The sequence below is a fragment of the Heliangelus exortis genome, chromosome 27 (assembly GCF_036169615.1).
Source record: "Heliangelus exortis chromosome 27, bHelExo1.hap1, whole genome shotgun sequence".
In the NCBI taxonomy this organism is placed as follows: domain Eukaryota; kingdom Metazoa; phylum Chordata; class Aves; order Apodiformes; family Trochilidae; genus Heliangelus; species Heliangelus exortis.
Window position 1 is genome coordinate 2,884,412 of NC_092448.1, and position 17,860 is coordinate 2,902,271.

Genomic DNA, 17,860 nt, shown 5'->3' on the forward strand with positions numbered 1-17,860 from the left:
TCACCCGGTGTCCCCGTGGTGTCCCCAGGTGGAGACGATCGGGGACGCCTACATGGGTGGTGTCGGGGCTGCCGGTTCGCAACGGGAAGCTCCACGCGCCCGAGGGTGGCGCGCATGGCCCTGGCCCTGCTGGAAGCCGTGAGGAATTTCCGGATCCGGCACAGACCCCACCAGCAACTGAGGCTGCGGATTGGGATCCACACGGGTGAGGGAGAGGGGGGGGAGAGGGATGGAACGGGAACGGGGACGTGGCATCTACACGGATCTGCAAGAGTGGGACAGGGACAGATGGGGACAGGGTGTCCACATGGGTCAGCGGGGACAGAGGTGGTGACAGGGGAGGGGGGGGTTGACAGGAAAGGTGATGGGAGGGAGGTGGGAGGTGATGGGGGAGGTGACCAGGTGGGGACAGGGGAGGTGACAAGGTGAGGACAGAGGAGGTGAGGAGGGAGGTGAGGAGGGAGGTGACAGGGGTTTGTGACATGGTGGGGACAGGGGAGGTGACAGGGGAGGTGACCAGGTGGGGACAGGGGAGGTGACCAGGTGGGTACAGAGGGAGGTGACAGGGGAGGTGACCAGCTGGGGACAGGGGAGGTGACAGGGGAGGTGACAAGGTGGGGACAGAGGGAGGGTGACAGGGGAGGTGACAAGGTGGGAACAGGGGAGGTGATGAGGGAAGTGACGAGAGAGGTGACAGGGGAGGTGACCAGGTGGGGACAGGGGAGGTGACAGGGGAGGTGACCAGGTGGGGACAGAGGGAGGTGACAGGGGAGGTGACAAGGTGGGGACAGGGCAGGGTGACAGGGGTTGCCGGGGGTGTCCTGCAGGCCCCGTCTGTGCCGGCGTGGTGGGTCTGAAGATGCCGCGGTACTGCCTGTTCGGGGACACGGTGAACACCGCCTCGCGCATGGAGTCCCACGGGGAGGGTGAGGGGGGGGTGGGGGGTGGGTGACACCCACAGGGATGGGGGGGACACCCCTGGGGGATGTCAGGACTGGGGGGCACCCATGGGGGTTGGGGGGGGGCACCCCTGGGTGCGGACAGGACTGGGGGGGTACCCCCAGTGAGAAGGCTGAGGGGGAGATGGGGTCGGGGGGGGCTCCCCTGGGTGCTGAGGGGATTGGACCCCCCACCCCCGGGTGCTGAGGGGTTGTGTGTGTGTCCCTGTGTCCCCCCCCAGCCCTGAGGATTCACATCTCAGGGGTGACCAAGGCCGTGCTGGAGGAGTTTGGGTGCTTCGAGCTGGAGCTGCGGGGGGACGTGGAGATGAAAGTGAGCCCGACCCCCCCCCTCCGGACCCTCCCCGAGCCCCCCCGACAGTCCTGACCCCTCCCAAACACCCCCCGGACAGACCTGATCATCCCTCCCTCACCCCCCAATAGCCCTGGACCCCCCCAGTAACCCCCAACACCCCCCCTAGCAGCCCCGGACCCTGCCTGCCCCCCACAACAGCCCCCCCCCGTGGTATCCCCGTGGATCCTCTAACAACCCCCCCCCCCACCCAACAGCCCCGACCCCTCCCCAGTAGCTTCGGACCCCCCCCAATAACCCCGACCCTCCCCAGTAGCCCCAGACCACCCCCCCCAGTAGCCATGAACCCCCACCTAATAACCCCGACCTCCCCCCCCCCAACATCCCTGATCCTCCCCCCACTAACCCTGACCCCCCCCAACAGCCCTGAACCCCCCCAATAACCTCCAACCCCCCAAAAAAATGCCCCCCCCCCTCTTTTTCCACAGGGCAAGGGGAAGGTTCGGACCTATTGGCTGCTGGGGGAGCGGGGGGGCAGCACCCGGGGCTGACCCCCTCCCACCTAAAACAGACACCGGGAGGTGGGGGGCTGACACCCCACCCCCCCAAAAACCCGCCCTGAACCCGCGGGGCCTTTCCCAGCCCCCCCAACCCCAGGCGGGGCAGGGGTCCCGCGGGGGGGGACTGTACCCCCGTCCCCCCCATTGTTGGGGGGGGGACACACATGACCACACCCCCCCGGAGCGGGGGGACATGGTGGGGGACATGAGGACCCCCCCCAGCCCGTGGGGCGGGTCATTAGAGCTCTAATTTTTATAATAAAGCCGATGTGGACACACTCGCTGGGGGTCTCAGTGGGGGGCCCCCCCATGCCCCCCTCCCCCCGCACCCATTTTCCCCCCCCCCCGGGTGGCCCCGGGGGTCTCATGGAGAAGGAGGGGGGGAGGGCTTTGAAGAAGGGGACACGGGGAGGGGGGGATCTGAGGGACTGGGAGGGGTCTCACCACTGGGTGGGGGGCCCAGAGAAGGGGGGGCTGGGGTGGGGGGGGTGCGGGGGGTCCCCATGGTATGGGAGGACGGACAGGGGGGGTTTCAAGGAATGGGGGTCCCCAGGGTAGGGGTGGGGGACAGGGGGGGGTCCAAGGGCTGGGGGAGGGTGAGGGGGTCCGAGTGGAGTGGAGGGGGACAGGGGACAGAGGGACTGCCCCCGAGTGGGACGGGGGGGTTGGCTGTGGAGACCCCGGGGGGGTCTCGGGAGGGTCCCGGCTGTGAATGTACAGGGGGGGGTCCCGAGGGTGGATCCTGGGGGGGTCCCGAGTGGTTCCGGGAGGATCTTGGGGGTCCCGGGGGAGCCCTGGCTGGGGGGGGGCCGGGAGGTTCTGGGGGGTCCTGATGTTCCTTGGGGAGGTCCCTGAGAGGTCCCGGGTGGGTGTGGGAGTCCCTGAGAGGTCCCAGCCGTGCATGTCCTGGGGGGGCTCCGAAATTCCTTGGGGGGGTCCCTGAGGGGGACTCGAGATCGTCTGGGGGTCCCTGGGGGGGCACCAGGAGGGGCTGGGGGGGTCCTGGAGGATCCCTGAGGGGGTCCCCGGGAGGGTCTGGGGATCCCAGGGGGTCCCGCACCGTGGATGCCCTGAGAGGTCCTGGGGGGGTCCCGGAGGGTTCCGGACGGGTCTGGGGGGTCCCCGAGGGGTCCTGGGGGGGGTTCAGAGAGGTCCTGGACGGGTCGGGGGTTTCCCGGGGGGTCCCGGGGGGTCCCTGGGTCCCGCGGTTCCCGGGGAGAGCAGGAGAGGGGGGCGGAGCGTCCGCCGACTCAGTCCCCGCCCCCCTTCTCCCCATTGGCTGATGGTCCCCCGAAGCCCCGCCCCCTCACCGCGCCCCCTCTCCCCGCGCTGTCACTCCGAGCCCCGTTCTGTGCTGCCATTGGTCAGGCGGGCGGGCAGAGGGGGCGGGAGCTTCCGTCCGGTTCGCGCTTCCTCTTCCCCCCCCCCTCTCCCGGTCCCTCCCCCCCCCTCTCTCAGTGACTTCCGCTCGGCGGCGCTGGGGCGGGGGGTGTGCGGAGCCAGCCGCTCCCCTCCCCCCCCGGCACCCGAGGACCCCCGCCCCGGCCGCCCCACGGGACCCCCAACCCCCCTCTCCCCCCCCAACACCCCGGCAGCACCCCCGCGGCCGCACCGCTCTGCCCTCCCTACCCCGCACCGCGGGATCTGTCACCCCTCCCCCGCACCCCCCGCCCCCCCACCCTTCCTCCCCAGGACCCCCCTCACCACAGAACCCCCCCCCCCACGGGGGTCTTCCCCCTCCCCCTCCCCCCCTCAAAGGCCTCTCCTGGCCCGGCTGACAGGGAGCCCCCTCCCCACAGCCCCCCCAGACGGCCCGCCGTAGGCCCTTGTCAAAGAGCAGCCCCCCCCCCCCCCCCTTCTGTGCCCCCCCCTTCCCCCAAATTGGGGTGAAGCCCCTGAGGAGCAGACCCCCCCCCCCAGCCCCATTGCAGGAGCTCGGGGGTGCTCCAGAGGGGGGGGATTTCCCCTCAGCACCCCCCTCCCCCATCCTCCCACCAGGAAGAACTGGGTGGGGGGGGGGGAATCGCTAAGCCAAAAAAAAAAAAAAGAAAAAAAGACAAAAAAGAAAGCGGGGGGGGGAGCTCCTCTCAGACCAAGCCCCCCAGATAGGGGCTGGTCCTCCCCCCCCCCTCCCCTCCCCAGCCATGGAGCTGCAGAAGGGGAAGGGGGGAACGGGCAGGAGGAGGGAAGTTGCTGCTCTCCACTCTTCTGGATGCCAAGGATGAGTTGGAGGAGGTAGGTGCTGGGGCTGGGGGGCTTTTTTGGGAGGGGGTTTTACAGGCTCTAGCCCCTCCTGGGGGGGCAGGCAGGGGGGGCAGAGGTTGCTCCCCTTGCCCATGCCCTCAGTTGGGGTTTCTCTGCCCCCCCCCCCTCCCCTCTCAGGACTCGTTGTTCCAAACCCTGGGGAACTTTGTGAGGTTTTCCCTGCCAGGTCTCAGCTTCCTGTCCAGGTTTGGGATCCACTGGGATCTGTTCCTGTTGTGGAAAAGCCAAGAACCTGCCTGGCTCAATCCCTGGGTTTGCCACCTGCCTCCCAGGGATCTTCCCAAAGTTGTGACTTCCCAGGTGGGAAGTTGAGGAGAGCCCCTGGTTATTTATTGTGGGATGGAAACAAATGGATTTGGGGCTCAGAAAACGAAAGATAAACCCAACACCCTCCCCCCAACCATTCTGGTTTTTAATGGCAGGAGGAAACCAGGGAGGTAAATGGAATACCTGAGTCTCAAGGTCTGGGAAGTCTCTTTTGCTGTTTGTTTGGGTATTTTTATTCCTTCCAAGCTCTCATCAGTCCCCCTGTGTGTTTTGGGTTCTGTCCAGGGCTGGATAAAACATTCCCAGCTTCCAACCTGCGTGGCCCAGAGCTTCAGTTGGGGGTTGAAAAGCAGCTCCAGGGTTTCCTGGGCTCTGGGTTGGCTCTCACCTGGACTTTTCCTGGGAGCTTGGAGCCTGGGAAGGAGCCCCCAGCAGTCAGGGGGTGTGGGGTTTGGTTCAGGTGATTGTGAGGAAACAAAAACCAGGAGGAGAATCCCAGGAGTGGTTTTTTTTCCAGCGAGGCTTCCCCTTGCCTCTCACACCACTGGGAAAAAAGGCTTTGAGGGCCTCAAAACTTCCTCAGCTGGGAGAAACTGCTTGGAATTTTTGCTCTCCTCCTGGTTGCTGCTGGATTTCCCGTCACCAGTTTCATCTTTCCACCTTCCAAAGCTCAAAAAAACAGGAACTGGAGAGTACAGGGGAAGAACCAGGTGTGAGGGTTGGGTTCTGGCAGTCAAGAGGCTGCCACGTTGAGGGAGAAAACCTCTCCCTCCTTCTCCTCCTTCTCCCCTCCTTCTCCCTCCTTCTCCCTCCTCTCCTCCTTCTCCCTCCTTCTCCCTCCTTCTCCCTCCTTCTCCCTCCTTCTCCCTCCTTCTCCCTCCTTCTCCCTCCTTCTCCCTCCTTCTCCCCTCCTTCTCCCTCCCTTCTCTCCCTCCTTCTCCTCCTTCTCCCTCCTTCTCCTCTCCTTCTCCCTCCTTCTCTCCCTCCTTCTCCCTCCTTCTCCTCTCCTTCTCCCTCCTTCTCCCTCCTTCTCCAGTTGTTCCCTTTCTCCCAGTAGGAGCAGCTGGTGGCAGTAGGATGGATGCATCTGTCTGGGGGGGTGGGAAGGACTGGAGCATGAAAAAAAAAAAAAAAAAATCTCATCCCAAGTGTTAACCCCAAAGAAATGATCCTCTTGATCTGCTCTGGGGTTTGGGTGGAACTCCTGGAAGGAGTTCTGGAAGTCTCCCTTGTTCAGGGAGAAGGGGAGAAGTTGGGGCCTTTCCAGTGGATCCCTAAGAGAGGGATCACTGCCCCTGATCCCAAGGAGAGGGATCACTGCCCCCTGATCCCAAGGAGAGGGATCACTGCCCCTGATCCCAAGGAGAGGGATCACTGCCCCCTGATCCCAAGGAGAGGGATCACTGCCCCCTGATCCCAAGGAGAGGGATCACTGCCCCTAATCCCAAGGAGAGGGATCACTGCCCCCTGACCCCAAGGAGAGGGATCACTGCCCCTGACCCCAAGGAGAGGGATCACTGCCCCTAATCCCAAGGAGAGGGATCAACTGCCCCCCTGACCCCAAGGAGAGGGATCACCTGCCCCCTGACCCCAAGGAGAGGGATCACTGCCCCCTGATCCCAAGGAGAGGGATCACTGCCCCCTGATCCCAAGGAGAGGGATCACTGCCCCCCTGATCCCAAGGAGAGGGATCACTGCCCCCTGATCCCAAGGAGAGGGATCACTGCCCCCTGAGCCCAGCACTCTGCCAGCAGGTCACAGCTCCAAGACATTTTCTGTGTCCTGAACTTCCTTGCCAAACTCTTCCTTCTGCTGGCCCCTTGGCTGCCTTTTCTGCCACCAACTCAGCTCCTTTCTCCAGAGGGATTTTCCCAACTCCATTTTTGCCACTGCTGGATCTTTTTCCTCCCTCTTCAAGCCCCTTTGATATGCAAAAGAGTTGCTAATTAGTTGCTTGGATGTGTTTGCATTTTAATCAAGAAATGACCCTCGAAAAATAACCTTCTCCTCACCCCCTGCTTGTTTGTCTCAGGCTCCGTTTCCTCCTTCCCTGATTTTCCAAGGAAATCAAGATCTCAGCTTCCAGGGGTCCCTCAAATCACCCCCCGTGCCCAAAACGCTCCTGGAAGTGGTGCCCCCAGCAAAAGAAAATTGGATATGAAGGAAATAGATTGGATTTCAGGAAGAACTCCTTGACTGACAGAGTGTGTGGGGGGGGTCACATGTTTAATTTTGGGCAGAAAAAAAACCCCAAATTTGGGGATAAATGAAACTCCTCCAGCTGGGAGGGAACTTTGGAGCCTCGGCAGGAGCCCAGAGCCAGAGGTCACTGGCTGCTTCCCTGCCCTCCAGGTGCTTTGGGTGGGGATTGAAGCCACCTCTGTTGTGTTTTTTGTGTCAGGCAGGGGGGTGCTGGAGTGGATTTGTTGCTTCCCCAGTTGATTTTTGAGGTTTTTTTTCCTCTTTTTCAGAGACTGGAAAGGTGTGTGGGCATCGTGACCCTCGCTGACCAGCGGCCTCTCGGAGCGTGAAGCCAACGATGCCCTCAATGCCCACGTGAGTGTCACCTCCTCCAGAGCCACCAGATCCTCCCTGGGGGACAGCATTCTGGGTCCATTGGACCTTCTGGGCTCTCTCTGAGGATGGAGAACAAGAGGCCCTGGGGGCTCTCAGCCTCTCTCAACACCAGACAAAACCAACACCATGGCTTTAATCCTTGGGCAATTCCTCTTGAAAAATCCAGTGCCAGGATCCTTTCCCCCCTCTGGTTTTGTCCTTCTGCATCCCTCAAATCAGCTTTTTTTCCTGGTCCCCCAACAGCCACACTCCAGATCCCTGAGAAATCCAATGCCAGGACTCTTCCACCCTCTGGTTTTGTCCTTCTGCATCCCTCAAATCAGCTTTTTTTTCCTGACCTCCCAACAGCCACACTCCAGATCCCTGAAAATCAGTTGAAAATCCAATGCCAGGACTCTTCCACCCTTTGGTTTTGTCCTGCATCCCTCAAATCAGCTTTTTTTCCTGGTCTCCCAACAGCCACACTCCAGATCCCTGAAAATCAGTTGAAAATCCAATGGCAGGACTCTTCCACCCTCTGGTTTTCTTCTCCTGTATCCCTCAAATCAGCTTTTTTTTCCTGACCTCCCAACAGCCAGACTCCAGATCCTTGAAAATCAGTTGAAAATCCAATGCCAGGACTCTTCCACCCTTTGGTTTTGTCCTGCATCCCTCAAATCAGCTTTTTTTCCTGGTCCCCCAACAGCCAGACTCCAGATCCCTGAAAAATCCAATGCCAGGACTCTTCCACCCTTTGGTTTTTTCCTCCTGCATCCCTCAAATCAGCTTTTTTTCCTGGTCCCCCAACAGCCAGACTCCAGATCCCAGGAAAGGGCATGTTGAGGGATGGAATATTTCTTTGAAACCCTGTGTGGGTCTTAAAATACTCTTCCTGCAAGCTGCAGATGTTACCCTATAAGGAGAGCTGTCATGGAAAATGGGAATGGGCTCACAAACATGGTTGTGGATTTTTTTTTTTTTTTGGCCCTCCCCAGAACACCTTGGGGCTGTCAGAGGGACAGGAAAGGCTCAGCAGCCCAGGGCTCTGAAATTCTTTCCCACTTTGGGGAAAAAAACAAAACAAAAGAAAACCAATTAAAAAAAAAAGTAGAAAAGTCCATGTAGAAAATGTAGAAAAAGAGAACAAAGCTGAGGGTTTGTCACCTCTCAGGAACCTGAAATGGAGCAATGAAAGCTGCTGGGAAGTTCTTGGTACTGAGAGATGTCCAGATGTGGCTTTTGCCCCTCCTGATCCTGCTTGGAGTCCTCCCAGGCTCCTGGCTGCTCTGTTGAGCACCATTCTGTGGGCTCAGGGTGTTTTTCCTCCTTCCAGACCTTCCCTCCCTCTAACCCCCCATTTTTTTCTCTCTCAGATCTGCAAAGGAACCCCCCAGCACGAGGAGATCTGCCTGGGCCTTTTCACCCTGGTTTTAACTGAACCTGCTCAGGCTCAAAAGGTAAAAAAACACCTTGGGGAGCACCAGAGAATTTTTTTTTTTTGCCTTGGGGCAAACTCCTGCCATCAGGAAAGGTTCTTTCACAGCCCCAGAATTAATTGGGGTTTTTTGTGGCTTTTTTTTTTTTTTCCCTGAGGGGTAAGTACTGAATCTTCAAGGAACTCTTGAGCTTTCCTGCTTTCTGCTTTGTCCAAAATGGATTTCCATGCTGGAAACCAGGTGGAGATGCCTGTAGTAGACTCCTGAGGAGGAATGTGTGTTCAGTTCCTACAGAAAATTGCTCTATTAATTTCACAGGCAGGATTTAATTTTTAAAGAGGGTTTTTTTTTCCTAAGGAGGCTGGAAAGAGCATTTTTTCAAATTGTGGTTACTCACCTACAGGAAGTTTTTTTTTTTTCTCCATTCTAAAGATGGAGGATTTAATGCTACAAACTGGGGGTGCTGGGGGAGGAGAAAAGGAGTGGAAAATAACGTTTTATTGCAGAAAAAAAGGTAATTTGCAGTGGCTGGAAGGAAAAAAGCCCCATGGGAAGTGCCAGGGGGGTCCTTGTTTGGCTGCGTTTGTGTTGTGAGGTGACCCAGGGACTTGGGAAGGGTTGGAGTGGCCCTCTTGAAGCTGGGGATGCTCTGAAGATCCTGACCTCAAGGTGACACATGGAATATTGCCTCTGGATTTCATGGCTGCTCCAAGGGCAGAGCTCTCTCCCCCAAAGCAATGGATCCATTCCTGGAACTCGTCGCTGGATCCGGAGCTTCTGGGTCTGGTTCTGCCTCTTGTGCTGAGCACCTGGAAACCTGGAGCAGCTCAGAGCACCACTGAACACATCCCCCTAGAAATCCCTTGGGATTTCTGCTTGCTGACTGCAGCACTCTCCAGGATGGGTTTCCAAAGGCTGAGCCTTCTCCATGTGGAATAAAACGCCCTCCTTCCCACTGGGATGTGGTGGATCTCCCAGGGATGTGGATCCTGCTGGGCTGTGGTGGATCCTGCTGGGCTGTGGTGGATCCCAATGGGATGTGATGGATCTCCCAGGGATGTGGATCCTGCTGGGCTGTGGTGGATCCCAATGGGATGTGATGGATCTCACAGGGGTGTGATGGATCCCATTGGGATGTGTTGGGAAGTATCCAAGCACTGTTTATTGAGCACAAACCTCACGAAGGAGGTGGAAGCAGAGGTTGAGCAAATCCATCCTGCTCCAGTTCTCCATCTCCACAGCATTTTGTGGCCATCCCACCACGAGGGACCAAGAGAAACCATCCTGGAACCTTCCTCCTGCTCCCCTCTGCTGGAGGGGGGAGCACTCTGGGTCCTTTGTCACTGTCCCTCCAAGCTGGCAGCCTGGGGCCACAATGGGCTCCTCCTGGGGACCTTCCTGAGAGGTGACTGAAGGGGCTCCTGCTCCCTGGGGGCTGCTCTGGGGAGGAGAAATTGGGTCTGACAGTCTGCTGCACCCTGATGTCACCTTCTGTACCCTGATGTCACCCTCTGCACCCTGATGTCACCCTCTGCACCCTGATGTCACCCTCTGCACCCTGATGTCACCCTCTGCACCCTGATGTCACCTTCTGCACCCTGATGTCACCCTCTGCACCCTGATGTCACCCTCTGCACCCTGATGTCACCTGCTGCTGCTGCCACCAGCCCTGGGTCCAGGCAGGAAGGATGGGAAAGCAGGCAGGGATTTTCCTGCCAGGCTTTGGAAAGGGTGGAATCACTCCTTGCTTTTGCTCCCTGCCCATGAAGGGGGTGAACTCTGAGTTCATCCTGGTGGATACGGGGTCCTGGGAGAGCCCTGGGATGGTCTCCCAGGGGACAAGAATCCTGGGATGGCCTCAGAGGGGACAGGAATCCTGGGATGAGGATTTGCTGCTCATCCTCCAGCAAGCAGCTCCTGGGTGCAGGACACTTGGTGCTGGTGCAGCCTTGGGTGTCAGCACCCAACCCAGTGAGGTTGAATCAAACACAGCCCACAAGGCTTCCCCACCCTGGTTTGCCCCCTCCCCCCCACCCCAAAAAAAAAAAAAAAAAAAAAAAAAAAAAAAAAAAAAAAAAAAAAAAAAAAAAAAGCTCTGTGGGTGGCCCTGGGTCTCTCCCAGGACGTTTCAGTGCTCGTTGGGCCAAGCAGTGGGTGCTGGTCAGGGCAGCCACTTGGTCACCTTGGGTGCCTGTCCCCAGGCTGTGGGTCCCTCATGGGTGCCTGGAGGGGGAAGTGGAGCTTCCTCAACTTTTCTCCCAGTTGCAAACCCAATTCCTGTGCTGGGGATTGGATCACGGAACCTCTGGCTCTTCCCTCCCCACAGGGCTGAAGCTCAGTGCTTTCCTCCTCCCCTTTTTTTTGTTTTTTTTTGTTGCCTGGATGCTCCAGCCAGGAGAGATTTGCTCTGCTCCAGCTGCAAGGAGGGAGGGGACACTCGGGGAGGGACACTTGAGGTGGGGGACACTTCAGTGCCCTTCAAATAGCAAAGTGACAGCAGCTGATCCATCACCGCTCCCTCCTCCGCCCGGCACCTGGAGCTTTAATTAATGTTGGGATCCAGGATCAGAGGGCACAGAGCCCTCCCTGACATCTCCTCCAGCATCCAAGTCCCTCTCTCCTCCACCCGAGGGTTGTTTTTTTTTTTTCTCTTTTCCTTCTCCCCTCCTTTCAATCACAACATTTTTTCCTTCCTTGCCCTTAATTAAAGGGAGCGCTGGCTCCGCTCTGCCGAGGGTAGGGAGGAGGGGATGGGTTTGTGGCAATAAACAAGAAATTCAGGTTCTCTCCCCACCCCCCTGAAGATATTTCCTCCAAGCCCCTTCCTTTGGATTATTGGTTCCATCCCTGGTTCCCCCTCCCTCTTCCCTGAGGCTGTTGGGCAGGGGTCCAGGAGCCTGAGGAATGGGGTCAGGGTTAGGGTTAAGGTCAGGGTTAGGGTGAGGGACAGGCTGGTGACATCTTGTCATCCTGGTGGAGTGGGACCTGTTCTCCCGAGGGCTTCTTCTCCAGTTGTGCTTTGGGCCAAGGAGCAGCAACATTGTGGATGGTGATTTGGGTTTTCTGCAGTGTTTGGCCGTGGGATTTGAGGGCAAGAGCTGCCAAACCTTCTGGAGGTAATAGGATTGTGGTGGCCTTCCTCCCAGGTCTTAAAAACCACAACTAAATCCCTTAAAGAGTCTCTCTGAGCTGGTTGTTCCAGCCCTTCTGGGCAGGAAGGTTGGATCACAGGACCTCTTGGTGGCTTTAAATGCAGATGTGGACACTGCACCTCGTACACATCTGGTGGGAAACCAAAGCCCCTGAGTTTCACCCAGCCCAGGGGGACTTCTGGGACCACAGAAGCTCCTGAGATGAAAACCTCCAAAAAGGGTGCAGAAAGGCAGTGAGAGGGGGGTGATGGGTGGTGGGGTCCAGGCAGGGCAGGGAGAGGACACCACAGGTGTCTTCCAAGTGAAATGAAAGCTTTGTCTGACCCCAGGCAGAGCCCAGGGCACCCAGCAGCACCCACTGGGTCCTGGACCCAGATTTTCCCATCAGGGCCATGTTTGGGGTTCTCTTTTCTTGCTGTTGTTCCCTGGCCAGGTGGTTATCTGCCTGGAGACTCAGAGTCTGGCTCTGCTTTGCTGGGTATCCATTTAGCATTTCCAAAGCAATTAAAGGCCCCAAAGAGTCTACACCTCTTGGATTTGATTTTTAATGTTGTTGTTGTTTGGTTTTTTTTAAAATTATTTTTTTTACCCAGAGCTCTATGAATAAGGGAAGGAGCAAGCCTGGAGCATAGGGAGCCTCATCAAAGAGATCTTTGGAGGCCTCATTAACTCTCCAAAGGAGGCTGCAGAGACCAGACCCCTGCTCTCTGGAAGATCTGTGACATTTTCCTGGCACAAATTAACATTCATGCAGAACCCACTTAGCAAATTACTTCCTAATCACCCTCCCACTTCCCCCCCGCTGCTGTCCTGGCCACCAGGGAAGGCAGAGCCAACACCTTTGCTTTCTGCCCACTGGTGACAAGTGGAGAAAGTCAGAGAATCAGCATGGTGAGGCTTGGGAGGGAACTTTCAAGCTCAGACCTTCAAGTCCTCCCTTTCCCTCCAGCCCCAGCAAATCCCTGGGTTTGGAGCAGCAGGCAGGATGTCTGGAGTTCCAACCCAAATCCAGCCCAACCCTGTGGAGCAGTTTGGAGCCAAGCAGTCTCCAAAGCCAGCTCTGCCTGCCCTGGGAGAGCTGCTGTGAGCAGGAGCCATGGGACAATCCTGCTTCTCCAGGGAGCTCCCGTGGTGCTGTGAGCCCAAGCCCAAGAACCTTCTGCGTGGTTCTGGTTGGCAGTGGTGCCAGAGAGGCTGGAGCAGAGGGTCTGGAAATGGTTTTTATTAATTGCTCCTTCCTGAAGGAGCTGTGTCTGTCTTTTCTCTCCAGGGTGGTGGCAGAGTGCAGGGAAGGCTGGGATGAGGGGACAGGGACAACCCAGTGAGAAACCTGCAGCTCCTGGGCTGAAATCCTGAATCCAGGGCACGAATGGCTCTCCCTGCCTGCCTTCTCCTCTTTCCCTGAGATTCAGTTCTTTGCTGCTACCTTTGAGAAAACCATTGCCTGGTTTCTCTTGGGGTTCCTCACCTCTGGCCTTCTCCTCTTCTGCAGTGCTACAGGGACCTGGCCCTGGTGAGCAGAGATGGGATGAACATTGTTCTCAACAAGATCAACCATATTCTCATGGAGAAGTACTTGAAGCTGCAGGACACCTGCAGGACCCAGGTGAGGAGAAACTTCCCCAGACCTCCCCCTTCCCACCATCCAAGGGTTGGAGCAGGATGAGGGTTGGAAGGTGGAGGTCCCTGGGGAGGGGACCGGGGAGGTTGGAATGTGGAGATCCCTGAGGAGGAGGGGGGGGGGTGGGCGGGCAGCACCCATGGAACTCTTTTAGTCCAGGAGTGACTTTTGGAAGGGGGAATGTAGGGGAGAGGTGTCCTGGGGTGGGGTGGGTGGTGGCCAAAGCTGCTCTGACCTCTCTCTCTGCCCAGCTGGTGTGGCTGCTGCGGGAGCTGGTGAAGAGCGGGGTGCTGGGTGCTGATGGTGTCTGCATGACCTTCATGAAGCAGATTGCAGGTGAGTTGTGGCACAGGAGTGAGGTGACAGCTGCCTGTGTCCCCTCCCTGCTCCTGCCAGCAGGGTTGAACACTCTTGATGCCATCCCCTGGCTCTGGAGGTGGTTGGGTCTGGGCAGGCTTCCCCAGCAGCTCCATAACCACCCCCTGGCAGGCAGGAGCTGTGCCCAAGCCTGTCCTGACCTGTAAGGGGAAAAAAATTCTCCAGGGAAGTTGGAGCAGAGGATGAACCTTGGAGAGGCTGTAGCTCCCAAGAGCCTCTTGGAGGGGTGAATCACAGAGGGAGCCAGGAGGCTTCTGGCAAATGCTGGAGCAACCAGGAAGTGTTCTGGTTCCTGTTGCTGACAGTTTTTACAGAGTCAGTCTGTTTGGTGTTGGGACATTAAAGCTCATCCAGTCCCACCCCCTGCATGGGCAGGGACACCTCCAGCCAGCTCCAAACCCCATCCAACCTTCACCACTGCCAGGGATGGGGCAGCCACAGCTTCTGGGGGTGACCTGGGGCTCAGCACCCTCACCCCAAAGAATTTCTCCCTCCCTTCTCAAGATCTCCTCTCCATCTCCCCTCTTGCAGCTGGAAACCCTTCCCCCCCATCCCATCCCTCCAGTCCCTTGTCCCAAGCCCCTCCCCAGCTTTTCTGGATCCCTTCAGGCACTGGAAGGTGCTCTAAGGTCTCCCCAGAACCTTCTCTTCTCCAGGCTGAACACCCCCAACTCTCTCTCCCTGGCTCCAGAGCTGCTTCAGCCCTCCCAGCAGCTCCAGTACCTACTCTGGACCAGCTCCAACAGCTCCATGTCCTTCTGCTGGGAGCCCTAGAACTAGACAAGAAGTTTAATTGTACTTAACAGGGGACAAACCCCTGGGGGTCCTGGAGGGAGGGGGGTGAAGGGGGACTGCACAAGAGCTCCAGGACCACCCACAGTCCCCGCTTTGCCCTTTGGGATGGCAAAACCCATGCACACAGCTCCTCTGGAGCTCCTCAGAGCTTCAGGGGGGACCCTGAAGTCAGTAGCTCCTCCAGGGAGCTGGCAGTGGCCATCTGTGTCCCCCCAGTGTCCCCCCCCCCCCCAGCCCTGGGTGCATCCCCCCCCCCCCCCAGCCCCACGGACGCTTTTCCGGAGCAGCAGGAACGGGGCCTCTTCCGTGTTCTGAGCACTGACGTCCACCAAGGAGGAACTGATGTGTGTGTGTGTCCCCCATCAAACCTGACATTTGTGTTCAGGTCACCTCTGCCAAGCAGCAGGCTTGGAAACTGCTGTGTCTGCTCCTGGGGGGAGGAAGGAGAAGGAAAGAGGGGGGAGGGTCCTGAGCTCCGGCCAAGCTCAGAGAATCGCGGGATATTTCAGGTTGGAAAAGACCCTTGGGATGATGGAGTCCAACCATCACCCCCACTCTGCAAAATTTTTCCCCTAAATCACATCGAAACGACCCTGAAACCCATCCAGGGATGGGGACTCAGTCACCCAGTGGGGACAGGGGATGGTGGCAAAGGCCATGGAGCTGCCCCTTGGGTTGCACCTCCCTGCTCGGGGGCCCCTTTTGCTCTGGAAGGAGGGGGCTGCCTCCCTCATCACTTTTATGATGCCTTAATTGTTAACAATGCCTTAATTGTTAACAATGCCTTAATTGCTAACAATGCCTTGATTGTTAATGATGCCATTGTTTGGGGCTGGTCTGGGTTAGGGGTTGGGGGTGCCCCTGGGAGCAGGAGGAATCCCTGCTCTGCTCCAACTGAATGCTGAATAAAAGCTCAGGTGCAGAAGCAACATAAAGCAAGCCATTGGCTTCAGGGAATCATCTGCCAAGCTGGAAGGGATCCATCAGGATCAAGTCCAACTCCTGTCCCTGTGCAGGGCATTCCCAAGAATCCCACCATGTGCCTCAGGAATCAGCTGCCTTGCTCAGAGGAACTTTCTGTGTTCTGCTGGTCCAAGGCCTGGGTTAGCTCTGAGCTTGGTAGAATTTGGGTTATGATTGGGTTTAATGAATCTTCAGGGGCTTTTCTAACCCAACTCTGGGATTCTTTGGCTTTCAGGTGGGGATGTGACAGCAAAAAACATCTGGCTGGCTGAGAATGTCCTGGAGATCCTGACAGAGCAAAGGTAGGGCTGGGAGGGAGGTGGTGGCAGAGGTTGGGGTGGGTTGGAGGTAACCACAGCCAAACCTGGCTGGGAGGGTGCTCATCCTGTTGGGCACAGGAGGAGCAGATTTTGGGGTGCCTGATGGAGTTTCCTACACAAAAGACCTTGGTGCTCATTCCCTGAGAGTGACCAAGAAGATTTTCAAGCCATGGTGTGAATTTCCAGCTCTCAGGACCCTCTTGGCTGTAGGTTGTGTGGGGGAGGGTGGTCTCAAATCATAAAATCATGGAATGGGTTGGGTTGGAGGGACCTGAAAGCTCATCCAGTTCCTAAACCCATGGGCAGGGACCCCTCCCACCAGCCCAGGTGCTCCAAGCCCCATCCAACCTTCACCACTTCCAGGGATGGGGCAGCCACAGCTTCTGGGGACAACCTGGGCCTCAGCACCCTCAGAGTGCAGAATTCCTTCTTCAGAAAGAAGGAATTCCTTCCATGAGCAAAGAAATCACTGTGGGGTTTGCAGAGGGGCTGTGCCTCACCTCCCAGGAGATGATCTTCCCAGATGCCTCTCCCTGAGCTGTGGGGACACAGCTGTCCCCTAACGTGTGGCACCCAGAACGTGGGTCCAACATCTCCTCTGGTGCCTGAGGAGCTGCAGCCCAGGGCTATTTTCTTCCTGAGTGTGGCTGAACAGTGGGGGAGGAGGTGTTCCTTTGGGAGGAGCAGGACAGACTTAATTCCAAAAAGCTTCCTGTGTTTCAGCAGCTCCTGGGCTGCAATTTTAATTTGGTGTGGACAGGCCATCTGGGAAATATTGTCCTCTGGGCTGGGGTATTGTCCTTTGTTGGCAACAAAGCTGCTGATGGGTGATAAGGAGGATTCCAACCTGCAGCCTCTGCCTGGGCAGAGTTGTTTTGACAGAACCCAGAGCTTTTCACCCCAGGCTTCTCCCCAAATCCCTTTTCTTTCTTAACAATCCAGTTGTTAAAGCCTTTCTTTGGCAGCAGTTAAGAGTCCTGGTGATGTTTATTCCTGGATTGGCTGTGCTGCTCTCAGTGCCATCCAGTGCTGCCCCAGGCCTGGGAAGGAGAAACCACCTGGGATCTTCTGGACTTGGTTGACCTTCAGTTCCTTGTTTTCTTGCCTCCGTTGTCTTTGTGCTCAGCTCTTCTGTTCCCAACTGGATTTAACCATGGAATGGGTTAGGTTGGGTTGGAGGGACCTTAAAGCTCATCCATTCCCACCCCTCCATGTCCCCCAGTGCCACTTCTGGAGGTGGAGCTGCAGGAGAGAGCTCTGAGCTTCCCCCTGGAATTCCTCAGAGGAGCAGATGGAAGAGGTTGGAACCCCACAGAAGGGTTTGCTGGAGTTCCAGTGGGTTGTCCCACAGGAAGGATCTGAGGAGGAGGAGGAGGAGGCTTGGGTGGGAACCTGGGGGGAGAACCCCCAGCTCTTCATTGGGATTTCCAGGACATGGAGGTGCTGGAGAGGGTGCTGGTTATGGGGTCTGGAGAAAAACTCTTAGGAGGACAGGCTGAGGGAACTGGGAATGTTCAGCTTGGAGAAGAGGAGGCTACAACTCCCTGAAAGGAGGTTGTGGTGAGACAGATGTTGGCCTCTGCTCCTTGGGACCAGCGGGAGGACAAGAGGTAGTGGGGTCAAACTCTACCAGGGGAGGTTCAGGTTGGATATTAGAAAAAAAATCATCACAGAAAGAGTGGGGAAACATTGGAAGGGGCTGCACAGGGAGGTGGTGGAGTCACCATCCCTGGAGGTTTCAGAAGATGGGGAGAGGAGGTGGAACAGGGAATGGGACAGGGGCTGTAGGGCGGCTGCTTGGACTCGATGATCTTCGAGGGCTTTTCCAACCTTGTTGATCCTGGGATTGGGGAAGGGGAAGCCAGAGCTTTAATTTTAGCCACTCACGTGAAGATCCAATGCCACCTTTGGGTTAATGTGTGCTCATTAAATGTCTGGTTCATTAAAAGCAGCTCCAGCAAAGCTGCTTCCCCAGCCCTGCCCGAGGAGGCCACGACCGCTGCCCCGGGGGAGCCGGGTGGTCACGAAGCTGCTCCTGGCAGCTCCAGCCCACTGCTTCCTCCCACTGGTTTCATTTTTCAGATGGATGAATCCTGAGGCTGTCAGTGGCTTTTTAGGTTTTTTCCCCCTCCCCCTTTTGACAGCATTTTTCTCTTCGTGGCAGCCCTTGCTGCTGGAGCTCCCCAGGAGGTCCTGACCTCAATTAACTCCCACATCCTCCATGTGCCTCCTGCCCAGCTGCTTAACCTGCTCCTGGCATCCAGCTCAATGCAGGGAGAAAAGCTTGGGAAAGGTG

General features: G+C 57.5%; 2 protein-coding genes across 2 annotated transcripts in view; both read left to right on the forward strand.

The window, feature by feature from the left end:
- The window catches only part of NPR1 (natriuretic peptide receptor 1), a 13,845-nt gene extending 11,958 nt beyond the window's left edge, over positions 1–1,887 (forward strand). Inside the window, 6 exon segments of the mRNA XM_071727055.1 lie at positions 29–55; positions 57–104; positions 106–205; positions 828–926; positions 1,181–1,272; positions 1,740–1,887. Coding sequence (XP_071583156.1) covers positions 29–55; positions 57–104; positions 106–205; positions 828–926; positions 1,181–1,272; positions 1,740–1,802 — 429 coding nt within the window. The 3' untranslated portion in view covers positions 1,803–1,887.
- A 2,053-nt stretch (positions 1,888–3,940) lies between these two features.
- Positions 3,941–17,860, forward strand: part of INTS3 (integrator complex subunit 3) — a 39,986-nt gene continuing 26,066 nt past the window's right edge. Inside the window, 8 exon segments of the mRNA XM_071727209.1 lie at positions 3,941–3,984; positions 3,986–4,046; positions 6,815–6,844; positions 6,846–6,899; positions 8,273–8,356; positions 12,980–13,093; positions 13,360–13,444; positions 15,480–15,546. Coding sequence (XP_071583310.1) covers positions 3,956–3,984; positions 3,986–4,046; positions 6,815–6,844; positions 6,846–6,899; positions 8,273–8,356; positions 12,980–13,093; positions 13,360–13,444; positions 15,480–15,546 — 524 coding nt within the window. The 5' untranslated portion in view covers positions 3,941–3,955.